This window comes from Talpa occidentalis, unplaced genomic scaffold (genome assembly GCF_014898055.3).
Source record: "Talpa occidentalis isolate TD23 unplaced genomic scaffold, MPIMG_talOcc4v2.1 talOcc4.7, whole genome shotgun sequence".
NCBI classification, from domain to species: Eukaryota; Metazoa; Chordata; class Mammalia; order Eulipotyphla; family Talpidae; genus Talpa; species Talpa occidentalis.
Genome location: NW_023605083.1, coordinates 45778278 through 45797630, shown reverse-complemented (window position 1 = coordinate 45797630; position 19353 = coordinate 45778278). Strand labels below are relative to the sequence as shown.

General features: G+C 36.3%; 1 protein-coding gene across 3 annotated transcripts in view; it reads right to left on the bottom strand.

The window, feature by feature from the left end:
* The window catches only part of CEP78 (centrosomal protein 78), a 35623-nt gene that overhangs the window by 8175 nt on the left and 8095 nt on the right, over positions 1 to 19353 (bottom strand). For 2 of the 3 annotated variants that reach the window (XM_037492312.2, XM_037492313.2), the window contains exons 6-13: positions 18033 to 18146; positions 15363 to 15427; positions 14035 to 14146; positions 11167 to 11302; positions 10072 to 10117; positions 7962 to 8090; positions 2702 to 2779; positions 427 to 593 (exon numbers count right to left, since the gene is read on the bottom strand). In XM_037492312.2, coding sequence (XP_037348209.1) covers positions 427 to 593; positions 2702 to 2779; positions 7962 to 8090; positions 10072 to 10117; positions 11167 to 11302; positions 14035 to 14146; positions 15363 to 15427; positions 18033 to 18146 — 847 coding nt within the window. The remainder of the gene's footprint in view (positions 1 to 426; positions 594 to 2701; positions 2780 to 7961; positions 8091 to 10071; positions 10118 to 11166; positions 11303 to 14034; positions 14147 to 15362; positions 15428 to 18032; positions 18147 to 19353) is intronic. The other variant, XM_054688832.1, reaches the window with a different exon arrangement.

Here is a 19353-nt window from a genome sequence, read left to right as displayed (position 1 = left end):
GAAGAACCTCCTGGCTGAGAACCACTAATCTCTATATCTCCCATGCAGATTAATAAAAAATTTTATGTCTGGGAGGAGAAAAAATTAATTCAAATTTAATTAGCAAGCAAAATGAATAAGATGGGGAAATTCCTATGTATTCCTAAATATTTTCAATTAAGATTACCTTCAATTTAGTATTCACCAAAAACTATGCCTGCTGGTTAACTACAGGTCACTCTTTTATAATGTGCTCTTCTACTCTACTAGGGCAGGTTTACCAATTTACTTATTTACAAAAATTAATTGCCCATTAAAAAGTCAACTATATTACCTATAACTACATATTAAATATAATCAAGGAAGCAATAAAAATTGCTGAAGCTCCTCAACAATTTACCATTATGGTCACAGAAGGAAAAACGGCATGCAGAGAAAGAAACTAACCCAGCATCTTTAAGGAGATCCAGGAATGCATGGAACTTCTGGAAAGAATTCTCAATGCTGCCCAAAATACCTTCATCATCCAGGATCATGCTTGTTAATGACTGTGCATGCAGGGCTTCAGACAAAGAGAAATTTATATTTCTTAACTGAGCATTTTCATGTTCCAGCTATAAAAGAAGATTGAAAATGTCTGACCATTTTTCTTGTTGCCATCAAAAAAAGTTTTATGTAAAAAACATTAAAAATGTAACTCTTAAATACAGAGATGTGTCACATAATAATCAAAACCCAGAAATATCCAAGTAACTTTCCCACAAAACAATTAGGTTGTTTTATTAATATGTTTCAGAAAGATCACATATCTACATTCTACTGGTTAAATTTCACAATAGAAATTTCTATTTCTTAAACTGGCACAGTCATCATGGAAAGTAATTTGGATTCACCTTTAAAAAACTAAAAATGGAAATACTTTATGAGCTCTACCCAAAGAACATGAATGTAAAAAACTATTTGCTCTATGATGTTTGCTGTGGCACTATTTATAATAGTTAGAACATGGAAACAGCCTAAATGCCTGTCAACAGACAGCTAGATCAAGCACAGGTGGTATATCCACATATGGAATATTATTCAGCTGTAAGAAAAGATGAAATGCAGTCAAACAACAAAATGGAGGGAGTTCAGAGGAATTATGTACAATAAAGCAAGTCAGAATGACAAAGACAAATATTGGATGTTTATATAATAGAGGATTTGACAAAGTAAAATACTTTCAAAAACAAGTGGCAATAAACATAGTAAGGGCTCTGAAGTTAAGGGGTGGGGGAAGAAGAAAGCGACAAGGAGATATAAGAGATGGTAGAAGGGGTAAAAAAAGAAAATCCTTTTAAAAAGAGTTCAAGAGCAGAAGGGCCACCCACTTGGTCTTGGAAACACCACAACCCCTGTCCTAGTGCCTGAGCCTTCCTTTGGGAAACATGCCTGCTCTTGCAAGGCACACAGGCAGGCTTTAAAGAGCCTGAGGATTCTTAGTTAGAATCTGGACTCCAGGTCACTGCCATGGTGTCAGGTAGAAAAGTGGAATTTATTTTCTTTTTGTAGCTTGATATATAACTTAAACATTTAAAACAGCGCTTCTCAACCTCAGCACTACTGATGTAAAAAAAAAAAAAATTTAGTCCAATTTGACAAAGCATATGATTCTTTTAAACATTAAGGATTAATTTAGTGAGCAAAATACTAAAGTGTAAGTTTAAAAGTCCTAAGTCATACCCAATTTAAAAACTTTATGATTATCAATATTTCCCCTGGCTTTTTGAAAATATTTACTTCCTTGCATGACCCCTGCCCCCTGTCATCTATTCATCTACAATCACATTGAAGGTCAACTCTATAATTTTCAGAAAGGCCATTTTTGGTGCACCATTTGTCTTCTATATGTAGGTGCTCAATATTTACCGAACAAGTTTATGTCCTACCACCCAATGAACACCCACAAAAATTCTTCCTCAAACTCAGTTTAAAATAATTATACGTTACAGAACTTTCTAGAGTCTCCCTGGTGACGCAAAGGCTTGAGCACGGCATTGTGGGGCTATGCGCAGCCTCTGCAGCACAGGTTTGATCCCCGACCGGCCAGGGAACTACCCACATGGCACAGCAGACCTCTTCTGTCTCACTTGCTGCTCCCCTCAGCAGTGTATTTCAGTTAGTCTGACTGTTCTGTTCTCAACTCTCTCTCTGGTGAGTTCTTTCACCCCCCACACCTCTGGCCTACACCCCAGCTCTTGTTTGCATAAATAAATAAATCTTTAAAAAAAAAAAACTTTCTAGCTTATACCCTACTTTCTTACACAGCAGCCTAATATAATTCTCATAGAATATTTTTTTTTCATTGCATTCTTATGAGTTTTCTAATATCTGACATTTTTTATAAATTACCCACTTTCGTAATTCACTATCAGTAGGTGGTCTTATTACCATGATTTCTATGTTATGGTATATAAAATGGAAGCATACTACTTTTTTGAATTGAAGCATCATGAACAGGTTATAAAATAAAGTCATACAAAAGTGCACACATAAAAAACCCTGTGATTTTTACATTATAAAAAACATGCTTTCTGGAATATAGCTTATATGATCACTAAATACAAAAGTTTATATGGTATAGCCAATTTGCAGTATATTTTCTCACTTAAAGTTTAGAAATTGCTTGTAAAGCTTAAACTCAAATCAAAATAAAATAAAAAAAATCAAAAAATTTGTTTACCTCACTGACTCTTTTATCAGCCTTAAGTCTTATTCCTCTTTCCTCCGTTAATTGCTTTAGGCATTCCTCCAATTTTTCCTAGTGTGAACAAATAAGAAAAATATTATAACTACTTCCTAATCCATGTAAAAGTCTTTACAGTTACAGATCTCACCAAAGATTTAGGGGCTGAAATAGAAGTGAACTCAGATCTCAGGATTATAGTCCATTATTTATAATACTATATCATGCTAATGAATTTAATTACTAAACTATATCAAATTATCATATTAAATATTAATTTAAATCCCACTCTTTCCAAAATAGATTTGTGGCAGCTCATCATAAAAGATATATAAGTCAGAAATAAAAAAAATTGAGAAGAAAGAAAAATTCTGTTTTTTATGTGGTCTCTTTATTAGAAGCTCTACTGACATGCTTTAACACACCTGAATTAGGTAACTGCAGATTCAAATGCATCTTTTAAAAAGCTAAATACTTTTAAGGCACTCTACCATATTCCTAAAACTGTCCTGGGTTATTTAATAATTTAATCATGAAACCCTGCGAGGAACTGTTCTCTGTTATAGCTAAGAAAGTGAGGCAGAAAGAAAGAATGGCAGACCAGTTCATATAATTAGTGATGTAGCAGAGTCATGTTTCAACCTCAGGAACCTGGGGGCCATTCCTGTCCACAGAAGTGGTAATCTTACCATTTGCCAAGGTCAAATAGAATGGATGTTGGCAGAATCCACTGTGATTTTCAAAAATTTCACTCTAAGATGCTTGAAAGTGGGGGATGCTACTGTGGCCAGCAGAATTCTAAATGGCCTACATCTGAAGTAAACAAACCTCCCAGTAATTCAACCAAACCCTAATCTAATTGCCACTCTGAAGGAATTTTGCAAATGTAGTCAAGGTCCCTGAAATCAGGTGATCTTAAATTAGGGAGATTATTTGGGTGCATGGGACATAATCAGGTAGCCCGTTACCATTCTAATGGGAGTGGGAAGATTTGAAGTAGAAAAGGGACATGAGGGTAATTCTCTGCTGCTGGCTTTGCAGAAAAACAGTATGATTTTATAGTGAGGAATGCAGGAGGGAGGGCATCTAGGAGTTGAAATTCCCCTGAGTGATAACCAGCAAAGAAAGTTATCTCTGCTCTACAACTGCAGGAACTGAATTAGGCCAGTGAGCTGAATAAGCTTAGAAGTACACTGACAGAGGCTGCAGATGATGACACAGTGTGACTGTCTTCTTGATTTCAGCTTTATAAGACTGAGCAGAGAACCCAGTCATGCCAATTCTAAACTTCTGACCTACCCAAAAAAAAAAAAACCAAAAAAAAAAACACCCCAAAACCTGAGCTTATAAATAAGATACTGTTTTAAGTTTCTAAGTATGTAGTAATAGAAAATATACTACTCGGACCGAGTGCATGAACAAAAATGATTCAACTAGGGCCTCCCTGGTGGCACAAAGGATTAAGCGTCAGCACTATGAAGCAATCCACAACTACTGCTATCCCCGGCTAGGGAGGTGACCAACGTGGTGCTGCAGACCTCCCCTGTCTCGCCCGCTGCTCCGCTCAGCAGTGTATTTCAGTCCATCTGTCTGTTCTGTTCCTCACTCTGTCTCCAGTGAATCCTCTCATACTCCCTCACCCCCACACCTTTGGACTACACTCCAGTTCTTGTATGCATAAATAAATCTTTTTTTTAAAAAAATTTATTTATTTATACCAGAGCTGAGATACAGGCCAGAGGCACAGGAGGGTGAGAGAATTCACTAGAGACAGAGGGGGGAGCAGAACAGGCAGATGGACCGAAAACACTGCTGAGGGGAGCAGCGGGCAAGACAGGAGAGGTCTACTGTGCCATGTGGGTTTCTCTCTCGCCGGCTGGGAATCGAATCCACGCTGCAGGGGCTGCGGACAGCTTCACAGCGCTACGCTCAACCTGCTGCACCACCGGGGAGGCCTGTATGCATAAATAAATCTTTAAAAAAAAAAATTCAACTGTTTTGGGATGTTTTCTTGTATTATACTTAATAAAACCTATACTTAATAAAACAAGGTATACTGATGTATTTTAAAGGCTTTTAAATAATCCTTAAACAAAGAATTTCAACTTCATAGTTTAGTTTATCCTTGGAGTATATGTGTTTGTTGAGAGGAGGAACTCTATCATGTGGCTACTAGGAGAGGAAACTAAGGAGCATATTAGTATCTCTAAAAATCCTCAGCTGGGCCTTAGCCTAAGCGGTTGAAGCTGGGTTGCAAAGCTGCCACTACCCTCTGAAGGCGCCATTGTTCGAACCCCGGCTGCTAACAGTCCCCGGGGAGGGTCCACATGGCGCGCAGCCTCTGTGCCGCCATTGCTCCCTCAGCAGTGTACTTCAGAGGTAATGGATGAGCTTTAGGAGCTCTGGCTATGGTGAATTCTCTGTATTTTCCGCGCTTCTGACTTACCCAGTGCTTGTATAAACAAAAAGAAAAAACAAATAAGAAAAATAATAACATGCCTCTATTTAAAAAAAAAGGAAAAAAAAAAAAAAAAAAAAAATCCTCAGCTGGGAATTTAGCCTAAGGAAAAAAGTTTTCATTTTTTAAAAAAATGAGACATATATATTTTTTTTACTAAGGCATGAAGTTATTTACAGTCTACAAGTCGGAATTTTCGTTAACAGCATGCCATGTGAAGCCATTGTTTAACAATGATAACAGAAGGTAACAACCAGAGGTAATGGATGAGCGGCTATATTTAAAATGTATTTGTGTATTTTCTTGGGAGATGATCCAGAAGCTTAGCCAGATTGTCCTAAATAGAAGACAATTTAATGACAAAATAATATTTATACCTTTTTAAGACAAAAGGACAGATCAAGTTATGGACAAGTAGGGGTGGCCATCATTACCTTCAAAAAGTTTTTCATTTTTTAAAAAAAATTTGAGACATATTTTTTACATTGAGAACGTATGTTTAAGAAATTAATAGTCAAATAACTTCAAATTCATGTTTCATTACCAGTTAAAGTCAACCAAGTTATTACTGGGGGGGGAAATTACAAAATTGCTCTACTTATTGCTTACATAACGGTTCAATATTTAAAACTAATGTCATAGAAACTCTAAACAAATAAGCAAACAAAAACCCATCACTACAAAGAAAGGAGACTAAAATACTTTTTTTCGACTACTTCTTAATAGTACAAAATACAAAATACTTCAAAAATACAAAATACTTCTTAATAGTACAAAATACAAATACATGAAACAGTTTCTCCCTCTAGTGGAGGGAATGAGAATACAATGCTAAAATTTTATGGAAAAATATACTTACCTCCCTAAAACGGAACCAAAAAATTAGAAAATGAAACCAAAATGGAACCAAAAAATTAGAAAATGAAATTCACTTGATATTCTAATAATTAAGATTAATGACGATGTTTGGAGTAATTTTCCTTCCTGTAGTCTGCTCTCTCCCACCTCCCTTTACTGATATCAGCTGGTTGATGTTTTCTTTTCTGGAACAAAGCTCCTATCACACTGTCAATTAAGTTTGATGTTCAACTTTTTCCACTTAATATCAAATCAATCATTTCTCACATAATTCTCACATAATCAAGTTGAGTATTCTCAACTTGATTTTTTTTAGGTTGCAAAATATGCCACTGAGTGGGTTTACTGGTTCATAGATTCATTGCTTCATTGCTTAAACATTCGTACTCTTGGTGATAGTTTTTCTGTTCTATTTTTCAGTTTCACTTTTTTACTTGTCTTCTGTCTTTTCAAAAATTGGTTGCAATCTTTTCTCTTGCTTATTGTGGGTTTATATATTTTAAATAAACAACTTGATATTATTATCTTAGTGCCTTATCAAAAGGGAAAAAAGCTGAAAGGGTCCACAAAGCATCTTAAATTAAATATTCCCTAGTTACAGTTCCTAACTTTTAGGTATCCCCCAAAGTCTATAAAGGAAATGACAATGAATTCAGATTCGATGGCAGCCTTTACTCTGCAATTTAGTAATAAACCACTTAAGTGCCTGTAGGATAAGTAAAAATGTCAGGCTTTTCTGCCCTCCCGCCATCAGGATAGATGACGCGGATCTTTGCAGTCCTGAATGCATGCCTGATGGCGGGCACCTGGAATAGGGTGTGGGCATAGGTAGATGGGATTCACCTGGGCTGAGACTGGGCTTTTAAGGTCGGCGTCATGGGGATGCTAGCAGAAGCCGAGAAAGAAGCAGGAGAAGCCGAAAGAGAAGTGGAGAGAGAAGCAAAGAAGCAGAAGCCGAGCTCACCGGAGAGCCCAGATAGAGTGAAGACTTGCTGGGGACTGGGAGGACTGCCAGCCTCCTGGCCCCCCAGCACCCCTGCCTGCCATGTACCGGGTAAATCCCAATAAAAAGACCTGCAAAAAGCCACTAAGGACTCTGACTCCTTTTACCCAGTCTGCTGGATCAGAAAACCTGCACTGTGGCCCATATCCTGCCCCTACAGTGCCACAAAATGTAGACGCTCATTTATAAGATGAAAGGGGTTAATGACATGCTATATAGACTTCTTTCTAACATTTAACATTCCATAATTTTCTAAGTACTTTTCTATATTACTATTAATCTGAATAAAAAAAGAAAATCTGGCCTTCTTATTGACAAATAGTAATTTCCAAAGTACTAAAACAACACTAAAATTGAAATATTTTTGAAGTGTAAAAATTTGTTATTAAAATCAATTCTTTTCTGCTCACACAAATACCTAAGTATCTAATGCCATTAGATGTCAGGCTTACTAAACAATATAATTAACTTTTTGAAACTTTTATTTTAAAAAAGGGAAATATCACTAAACTTTTTTCAATTTTACTTTTATTAAAAGCAAGCTCATAATTTCTTCTTATAAGAGTTCAGCTAGTGCCAACAATTTCCTGATTTTTAAAATAAGATCACTGAATCAGCAGACTATAATCATTCAAAACTTAATTTCTCTGAGTTTACCTCTGATCATGAAGGTGCTCCCTAAATCTAATACTCTATGATTCTAAAAAACAGAAAAATTTATATTACTGATTACATGTATTGAGTTATTTTTTGGAGTTTAAAAGTCTGTCTTTTACCTTAGTCTACACTAAGAATCCACTCAAGGGGATACAATATAGAAGGGAGAAGAAACAGAACCCTTATCCTGAGTGCTCAGTATTGTCATCAAGCTTCCACCAGATGATGACTATGATTTCAAACATAATCTTCTCCATATCTGTAAAACGGTAAGTTTGTACCTGTAATACTTCTTGTTTTAAATTGGTTTTCTCAGATTCTTGTTGAACACTTTCTGAAGAATCATCAACCTCTTCCATATCTGAGGAGGAAGGACTCTCTAATGTCACAGTTACAGGAAAATCTGATTGCTTAAAGAAAGAAGACATGATTGTAGAAGAGATATTATAAATCAGATACCAAATACTACAGGATATTTTATGAAACTGATCTTTCTTAAGTATTAAGTCATTATAAATATCCTTCACAGTTTCTTAGTCTAAAATTAGCAATAAGAAAGTAAGATGACAGTAACTTATTCCTGCTGTTACTGTATGGGATGCTGTTGTACATGCTGGGATAAATATTTGGAAATGCCCATATTATCTTATTACATTTCCTTCACATACACCAAGTGAGAAACCAATGTGAACATTTTTTTCTCAGATCACCTTTATATCGCACTTAAGAAATTTATTTCCTATCATTAGACACAGAGTCTGGACTAGAATGTCATTATTAGGAGGAAATTATCATAAAGCAGGAAACTAATAAAGATTATAACTAAAAGTCAACATATTTAAATTGAATAATAAACATTATAAGTTTTAAAAACAAGCCCCATATATACAAACTAAAACTGATTCATTAAAAATCTCATATTTCGGGGCCTCCCCGGTGGCGCTGCAGGTTGAGCGCCAGTGCTGTGAGGGTGTCCGCACGCAGCCTCTGCAGCGCCAGTTGGATTCCCAGCCGGCCAGGGAGAAACCCACATGGCGCAGCAAACCTCTCCTGCCTTGCCTGCTGCTCCCCTCAGCATCCTGGGTCCGTCTGCCTGTCCTGTTCCCCGCTCTGCCTCTGGTGAATTCTCTCACCCTCCCACACCTCTGACCTGTACCCCAGTTCTTGTATAAATAAATAAATCTTTAAAAAAAAAAACCTCATATATCATCATCATTAAGCCAACATTAGTGTAATAACAACACAATTCTCCTGTCAAGTTTGACTGCCCCTGGGATTTGTTCAATATGACATTTCCAAACATTTAAAAATCAACTTGGCCACAACCATAAAAAGTCTACAGATCAAAAAGAAATATACTGAAATTATATAACTGTATAGAAGATATGTCACTAACATAAAACTTCAGCCACAAGCAGCAGCAAACCCTACAGTACGGGAAAATCACCCTTTCATCTGGGCATGTCAGGGGCAGTACTGACACCCAGGGTGCTCCTCTTTCAATCTCAGTAATGCTGTCTCTTACAGAGCAACGACACAGTCTCCCAGGACAACTGGAACGAAGAAACTAAAATGCTGACAGGACTAGCTTGCTCCTAGACTATAAGGTATTCTGACAGGGAATGTGTGTTGTCTTGTGAAAGAAACAGAAGTGCTCTCGGAGAGCAGAGGCTTTAGAGTTTGTTGCGTTGTTTTGGTTTCAGGATAGCGTGTTTGTGTGTATTTATGTATGTTCCCAAAACAAGGTACCTTGAAAACATATGGACATTTTTGAGTATAATAGCACCATGTGTTTGGGTCAGAAATGGAATTAAATTCATTTCGTTGGGTGACACCCATTTCACTGGGTGACAAGAAATGGTTTTCTTGTTTACAGCTGAAACAAAACGTCCCCAGTATGTGCAATATCCATACAACTACACAATGGCACTGAGCGATCTCACAAATTTTAAATGGATTTATTTTAGGAATGTTTCTTATAAGATTCTATTCAGTTTAAAAAGCAAAAAGAATGATCTTTCGGGCCTCCCCGGTGGCGCAGCGGTTGAGCGCTGGGTTGCGAAGCCTCTGCGGCCTCTGCGGCGCCGGTTCGATCCCCGGCTGCTCCCCAGCCACCGCAGGAGGGTCCCACATGGCGCGCAGACCTCTCCTGCCACCCGCTGCTCCCCTCAGCAGTGTACTTCGGTCCTTCTGCCTGCTCTGCTCCCCGCTCTGGCTCTGGTGAATTCTCTCACCCTCCCGCGCTTCTGACTGTACCCAGTGCATGTATAAACAAACAAACAAATAAATAAATAAATAGAAATTCATGCCTCAAAAAAAAAAAAAAAAAAAGAATGATCTTTCATCTTTCCCACTCTAACTCCCTATATATTACAAATATGATTTACATACCTGCAACTGATTACATACATCCCGAGTTTTGATTAATGGAAAACCTCTAAAGAGATAACAACAAATTAAGTTATATTTTGATGTAAAACACCACCAGTTAATCTCAGTTAATAAAATTTGTTAGAATTAGGTACAATATCCAGATAGACATTACATATATCAATGTATTCATATGTAGAAAAAGTCAAAATAAGGACCTAGAAATTTTCCACGGAGAAAAGTGAACAGAAGTTAGCAGATTGGCTTTTGCAATAACTCTTTGAATTGTTGAGATGTACCTTCAGCCCAATGTGCAGCATAGTTTCCAGTCTAACTTCTATTAATTGTCCTATTAATCATTTTCTAATTTATAATTCCTCATGCGCAGGATGGACTTAAGATTAATAAGTGTTGCAAGAATTAGTCATTCAGTCACAAAATCATAAAATTAAAGTGCAAAGACTGGGGCCTCAAGTACTATATTTTATATAGTAATAACTTTTTACCATGTGCAAAAATGTGTAGTAGTTAAATGCTCAAAGATTATATACATAAATTTATTATAAGCAACTGAACAGATAATTTTACCTAGTACTTATATCAAGTTTGATATAAAACCAACTGTTTTCTTAAGCAATGGTTAATACCAAATTTCTTGAATATATAAGTCATTTGAAAATTTATAGCAAGCTAATTCACTTAGTAAGCCTAAAATTATAATACAGCTATTTGAAAAACTTTTGTACTTCTATGACAAAAATTATTATGAACAACTATAAAAAACAACAGCAGCCTCCCAGAAAGGGGCCTCCCTGGTGGTATAGGGGTTAAGTCTCAGCACTATCACAAGGGCACACAGAGGCCTGAGTCCTATCTCGCCTGCTGCTCCCCTCAGCAGTGTATTTCGTAGATTTGCCTGTTCTGCTCCTCACTGTCTCTGGTGAAACTTCTCAACTGCCCTCCCCACCCCAACCCCGGCAACCTAGTCTATACCTCAGTACTTCTGTGCATTTTTAAATAAATAAATCTTTAGGAAAAAAGAGAAACCTTCCAGAAATTAGAAGTTCTAAAATAAAAATTCTGAATGACTAAAGATAAGGAAAGAAAATACTCTACCTATTCCTTTTTGCACGCTCTGCAGTTCGCCAAGGCAGGAAACCAGAGACACCAGGTGGGAGAGGTTCTGGAGCATAGCATTCTTTACCAAGGGAGTGTTTAATTCCATTATTTACAGGTTTCTTTGTAGCCAATCCTATATTTGAGAAGCATTTAAATAAAGAAATCAAGGTGCACTGAAAGTCTACAGAGCAATGATCACATGTGTACAATCTGAAAAATAATTCACACGGGCACTTAATGGTGCCAAGGTTATTAAAAACAGATCATTTTGTAAAAGTGTTTTCACATGGGGCAGGCAATGTTTAAAAATCCTCTATTATGGGTGTTTTGGCAGTGGGAGTGCTACAGTGACTACAGGGGAATTCTATGCAGTCACAAAACACTAGCAAGGATATAAAATAACAGTACTTCAATAACAATAAATAAAAATAAAAGTCCTCTACAATAAGTTATTTTAACTAAAATAAAAGTATATGAGATAGGCAGGATGTACAAAAGTAATTAACAACATATCCAAGATTAAAGAAATGATTACATATAACCTTCAAATTTATTTTACTACAAAGATCAACTTCAGGAGTATAGGTAATATAAAATAAATATTTCACATAATGTAGCTTTTTGATGATCACAAATTCAGTATGATTTCTCTAAATAAATGTACCTGTGTCTTAAAATATTGAGTTTGGCTCATCTTGTGCTATTATGTTTTCTAACTTAATTACTCCCCAATAAAGAATGTTCCTTTGTGTGGGTTATATGTGTACACCTTTACTTTCACACGGCAGTTTGCTGGAGCTGGCTTCCGGCACTTTTGCAGTTAAAACTAAATTATTTACACTTAATTCTAATAAAAAAATTCCTTCATAATCAAAATTCCTTTCTTCTTTCTGCATACATAATTATGCTACGAATATGGCAAAACTTATAACTCACCAAAATCTAACCATAATCTAACTATACAGCCAGACACTGATTTGGCTTACCTCTACGTCTCCAAATAACTGAGGCAAATACAAAAAAAGCCCAAGAAACAAATTACCCTTTAAATAGCTAAGTGAGATTATAGATTTCTCACATTTCTACTTTGTTTATTCATGCTAAGTAAAAAAGTTTTAAACTGCTTTATTCTCATCTAGTGAAGTCCCATTACATACTATCAGATACTAAAATACAGAATTTCTAAGAATATATATATATATATATAAAACTAGTGTGATGTCACAAATCTCAGCTTCTCTGTATGTACTATTTGACTGAAATAAAAACCAGTAAATAAATACTAAGCTCTCTTTAGATTTAATACTCTTAACAATTGCCATTTAACATTAAAATATTATTGACCAAACAAAAACAAATATACATCTTTTAATAGTAAAAAATGAAAATAGAAAATGCCCTTTAATAGTAAAAAAACAAGTTACATTTGAGGACTTTACAGTGGTTATTTTAAAAATTACTTAGTATTTAAGTTGTGAATGTATTAAAATGTGTAACTATGAATAATATTTTAATTTAATATGAAGTAAAAAAGAATGACAAATTACACTTCAGATATGCGGAATTATGTTTCTAAACAACGGAGGAGAAAAGGAAAACATATATATTGCTTGATGGAATAATGGAACTGGAGTAGTTCCTGCTTTGAATGCTATTCTAGCATTCTCTTATAAGAATTATATGTATTTTGGGCCTCCCTGGTGGCACAAGTGGTTAAGTCTCAGCACTATGAAGCTATCTGCAGCCATTGCAGCACGAATTCCAGACCCTGGCCTGGGAGCTAACTCACATGGCGCAGCAGACCTTTCCTGTCTCGCTCACTGCTCCCCTTAGCAGTGTATTGCAGTAGCTCTGCCTGTTCTGTTTTCCACACTGTCTCTGGTGAATCCTCTCACCCTCTCTCCCTGTCCCCTGTATCTCTGGCCTGCACCCCCAGCTCTTGAATGCATAAATAAAATAAATCTTTAAAAAAATATGAACTATATGTATTTTAAGTTAATTTCCATCATTAAAAGAGGCAAGAGGCAACCTGATTCAATAACTTTAGGTAAAAATGTACAAGGAAATCAGGGAATAGTGGAACTGGGGGGAAAAATTGTTTCTTAAAGCACGGGAGGATAATTCTTCACTGAAAAAAAAAAAAAATTATCACTCAAAAATACCACTGCTAAATTATCATCAAAGTTCACTCCAAATTTCAACTGCAAAGTATTAGAAGTAATCATTAACCAGGAAATATAGTCAAAATAATCAACTTTTTATGAACTACAAGCAGCAAAGTTGGTTAATTAAAACAAAGGAAACATTTGCATCTCTTCCTTTCAATTCATTTACTATTTTTACATTCTATAAATTCTTATAATCTATGTTGATGGATGGAACTAGAAGGGATCATGCTCAGCGAAATGAGCCAGAAAGAAAAAGAAAAATACCAGATGGTCTCACTCATAGCAGGAATTTAGAAAACCTAAACAAGGGACCAGGAAAAAGACTAATTAATACAAAGTAAAAATCAAAATCAACAAGCAACTATAAACCAGAGACACACTACAACCGGGGAGAGTGGGGGGTCGGCGGGTAGAGGGAGGATTAGGGTCAAAATAAGGGTGGGTACAATTGTATGGGGAATATAACCAAAATGAAAATGCATACATTGTGCAAAAATGAAAAATGATGTAAGAATTAAATAAAATATTTTTAAAAATACCAGGAAAAAAAAATTACCAGAAAAAAAAATTCTTATAATCTATGTTGGAACAATTACAGTCTTCCTAATAAAGCATTTTGTTAATATAGGTTGTTTTCATCAATATCATACAATAAGAAGAAACTTTAAGAGATAAAAGCCAAGATAGAAAAGGTTACCAATTCGAATAGTAGCTTTTCCTTTTCGACCACTTCCCAGAACTATAGTTCTCCTTTTCTGTTTAGCAGTTTTAAATGGTTCCTTTGTTGATGGAGAAGTTATCCACTGGTACTGGAAGAGAATTAATAAATGTCCCATTTTAGTTATAGGTAATTTAGGAGGGATTGAAATTAACTGGAAATAGTTAAGATATTTTAAATTAATAAAAGGTATTCAATCTTCATTTCTGAGACCCCAAATTAATGAATAGCATAATATTTGCAATAACAGAATAGCGATTTGATATGAGTGAAAATTTAAGATGGCAAAAAAGTACCTGACAATTTTACTTAAAATTTTATTTTATTTACTTTATTTTTTTTTTAATAGAGGCATGTTTTATTTATTTATTTGTTTGTTTGTTTGATGGTTTGTTTATACATGCACTGGGCACAGTCAGAAGCACGGGAGGGTGAGAGAATTCACCAGAGCCAGAGCAGGGAACAGAGCAGGCAGAAGGACCGAAGTACACTGCTGAGGGGAGCAGTGGGCGGCAGGAGAGGTCTGCGCGCCATGTGGGACCCTCCTCCTGTGGCCGGGGAGCAGCCGGGGATCGAACCGGCGCTACAGAGGCCGCGGGCAGCTTCGCAACCCAGCGCTCAACCGCTGCGCCACCGGGAAGTCCCTTATTTTATTTTTTAAAATTTATTTATATATAGGGCCTCCCCAGTGGCTCAGCGGTTGAGTGTTGGGCTGCGAAGCTGCTTGTGGCCTCTGCAGCCCTGGTTCTATCCCCAGCTGGCCGGTGAGGGTCCCACATGGCGCGCACACCTCTCCTGCCACGCCTGCTGCTCCCCTCAGCAGTGTATTTTGTCAGTCTCTCTGTTCTGCATCCTGCTCTGGCTCTGGTGAATTCTCTCACCCTCCTGCGCTTCTGACTGTACCCAGTGCTTGTATAAATAAATAAATCTTAAAAAAAAATTTTATTTATATGTATTTTACATCAATGTTCATTTTTAAACAATGTCTGTTTTCTTTTCTCAGGTGTAGTCCCTGTAGAATTTCCACCACCAATGCACCCATGCACTGTTACCATAGTCCCCTGTGCTCCTCCCTCCCTCATTCCGATCCCTTTCTTACCCCCTCCCCTGCAGAAAGTCCCTGGTTTATAGTTGTCTGTTTTGTTTTGTTGTGTTTTTTATTGTTATTATTTTTTCCCCTGATGCCTTATTTGGTTCCCCTATAATCCTCCTATAAGTGAAACAATCTGACATAAAATTTAAAAAAAAAAGAAAAGCAAGCAACCATTGAAGAGAAACTCCTCCTAGAGAACTTGAACATGTTATACCTCTGACTTGAAACTCCTTCCATTTTGGAGAACTTTTTTGATAACTGCTTTCATCATGGAGTGATCTAAAGTAAAATGCAAATTGAAATTATAGTCATTGTTACTCAGAAGTGGCTATTGACATCTAAAAACAAAAGTCCACTAGCTATTGCTTTTCCCATAAAATTAAGAATGTGTAAAATCCACATTATGTAATTATGTACCTCTCTGAGAATTCAAACTTCTTCCTCAAAATCTAAGAAGAAAGCATGCTACCTTGCATTGCCCCTAGAGGCTAATATTTTGACAGCAGTAAAGAGCAAATCTAAATACTTTGGATACAAATTGACTTTGGATATCTTTGAACAGAAAACAAAGCACCTAGGCCCTGTCCAGACACTTAAATATCTTCAGGGCATCCAATACAGCAGGCCAAAGTCCTAATACTCCCCTCTCCTCGCCTTAATTGCCTCTTCTTAGTAAAGGTACCATCTAGCTGCACACATAATCACAATTATTCAGGACGTGTTTCTTTTTTCTTTTCAATATGAAGTCATGTAATTTATAAAAGATGTAACTTTTTATAATGATACAAAACATATTCCAAATAACATCTACAAGTGAGTGTATTTAACCATACTCAATTTGTAACAGAACAAATGGGTGAGGGGAACATTACATGCAATAGCATGTTTAATGAACTGGTACTACAGAGCTGGTTGCAGGACAGCAAAAGCAAAGGAAGAATTAGGGGATCCATAAATCATGTGGTATCTCCTTAATGTTGTACCTATGATTAGAAACGTACATGATGCTAACTCCAGGAATCTTCTAGATTTGTTTAAAGTCCTGCCAACCACGGCCATAATGCAATACTTTTGCTGAGTTACCATGTATTAAGCAGTATTCTGAATACTTTCCTTTGCATGGTAATCATTCAAATCTTGCATCCCTACTGATCCTTAGAGCTATAGCACCACAGACACTTCTGCCCCAGTGTCTCAATCTTAGCCTTTACACAATCAAGGGAGACCCTTGGCATACAGTCCATCACCAACTATACTAAGTCCAGTTTGGCTTTAACAGAAAAGTCGATAAAAGTTGGCACCAACAAGCATATGGTAAAGTTGTATGTTGTATTGGAAGAATAAAGAGGACGGGTTTTAGGGGCCTCCCTGGTGGCACAGGAGTTAAAGACACAGCTTGATCAAGCTATCTATCAGCCACTGCAGCAAGAGTTCGATCCCCTGCTGGCCAGGGAGTAACCCACATGGTGCAGCAGACCTCTCCTGTCTCGCCAGCTGCTCCCCTCAGCAGTGTATTTCAATAGATCTGCCTGTTCTGCTCCTCATTCTGTCTCCGGTGAATCCTCTCACCATCTCTACGCCTCTGGTCTATACCCCATTTCTTGTATGCATAAATAAATAAATCTTTAAGGAAAAAAAAAGAGGAAGGGTGTTAGGTAACGCCTCTTTTCCTTGAGTGCACCGGGATCTCTTCTTTCTTCCTAGGCTTTAATCTATTCTTAAGTTTCTGATGTCTAAGACTGAGCATTTACTTCATGGTCACATACTTCTTGCTTTCTTTTGTTTCTCTGCACTCTTCTAGGACTTGTTACTTTACTATTTCTTTCATATTCTAGATCTATCTACAAATCTTGTTAACAATATCTTCAAAATATAACTCATTTCAACCAGCTTTTACCCCTTTCATCCTAAGCTCAGTTATTAATCATCTTTTATTTGGACCAGTCTCTGAACTAGTCTCCCTGTTCCCTTCTTTATCTCAGAAGTCTATTCTCGACACTACAGTCATTGAAACACAATTTGAATCATGTCTTTTTCAAGTTCAAAACCCTCCTATGGCTACCTGTTCATTTAGAATAAAACCTGTCCTTACTCTGGCCTTCAAGATCTTACAAGATTAGGTCCTAGACAGTACCTTGATCTCACAGTAAACCCCAATGACCCTCACTCAATGCTCCATTCATGTGGGTCTCCTTGCTTCTCCTTAAAATAATCCATTCACTTAGCACTGCATGCCTGCAGACTCCTTGTGTCCTTGTCCTGGAATAAGCTTCTCCCAGATCTTCCATGGTTTGCTCTTCTCTTCACTTAGAGCTCTGATCAAATGTCAGTTTTCTAGTGAAACTGTCCCCTGACACACCTATTTAATATCTATTCCCTATTAGATAGACCTATCTATATACCTGTCCCCTCAGTGTTAGTACGTTAAGATTTTTTGATCCTCCTACTACCTAAAATTAGATAACTTATCTGTTTTCTCAGTTCTATCTGACTTCCTTCATGAGAATGTAAGCTCCACAAGGGCAAGAATATGTCTGTTTTACAATTATATTCCTACTGCCTAACCCCATGTCTAGCACATAGAAGGCATCAATAAACTATCAATAAATGAATTAAATGCTCTCTCCAAGAATTCAGAAGTTCCACAAGAAGGAAATAATGCTCTTGGTAGAGGTTCTTCTCTATTCAGAATAACAGCCAAGAGCAACTGACAAGTATCACTTATTTAAATTAGTAAGTTATCTGTGAAAAGCATAAGGGAAGTGTAAGATTAGAAAAGTATAAGAATAGGGTTACTCAACATATTAGGTTTTAAAAATAGCTATAACATGAACAAATTGTTTTGCTATTTGCTAATCAATAAAAAAGAAATGTGGTGACTTACCAACAAGTGGATTTTTTCTTATATCCAAAACAACTAGAGTTCTATTGGTTTCAAGGGCCTTTAGTAAAGTCTTTGCTCCTTCGTTGGTAAGGCCACACTGCTGCAGGTCAAGTGCTTTTGATGAAAGACAAAAGATCACTTGTCAACTCCATACAGACATTACTAGACAACTTTCACTTATTTATGCATAGAAGATTCCTACACAAGATTAGCCAGTCTTTTAAAACTTTTTTCTTGGGAATTGAAATTTTTAAGTATCGGTTACTGGAGAAGAAGCCCCAGAAAAGTATAAGCACACACCTAGTACAAAATCTAATAAAAATGTCTTATTAGATGTGCCATAATTATCCTGCCTTTAGTACCAATAAATTACCCAAAATATTTTACAAGTACACAAAAACTATAATCTATGAATGAAAAACATCAAAACTCCATTCTCAGTTCATAATTATGAAAGATGTTAATGGCAGTGTGAATCTCATAGGTAAAAACTGTGTGGAGTTCAGAAAATGCACTGCATCCTTTTAATCCTGATCTTGGGCTCCAAATCACTCCTGAAACTAGTTAAAAGGGGAAAACAAAAAGGAAGATATGTAATAAATGATAGCTTTAGAAAAACAACAAAGAAGGAATTCTAAGAAGATACAAACATTGACAAATCCAAAAAATACAAATAAAGAATATATGCTATAAACCTATCCTAAAGAAGGATGGTCAAGAGCTCTTGCTTGATAAAAGTTCAAAGAATAGAACAAATGATTATAAACACTAGTAGTTGTAAGCTTGAACAACCTACTCATTTAAACCAAAAGGATCATCACAAAAGCACAGGTTAAAAAAAAATGCATAGAGAAAACAGTAATATGAGCCTTATTGAAGTGTTAGGTGTATCATTACATTAAAATAATAGGAGTCTTTCAAAACCCATGACACAAAGAAAGTCAGATACATAGATCTGACAGGCAATGACACAATCCTTAAACTCTTAATACACAATAATGATGCAAGACATAATTAACCAACTGGCCAAATTAATAAAAAAAGCCAGTAAAGGTCACTAGCAAATCACAAGAATACAAAATAAAACAATAAAAAAATGTAAAATCTGGAGTAGTCCCACTTACATGAAAAAGGGTGTACTCATTTTTGTGGTTTTATTTTAAAGTGACACAGGTCACTATGGACTATAACTTATCACAGCATTTCTGGAAGGCAATTTAGCAGCATGTATCAAAAGTCCTAAAGTTATGTCATACTTAGTCATTCCACTCTCAATAACTTATTCTACAGAAATAATCCACCATGAGCACAGAGATGTATG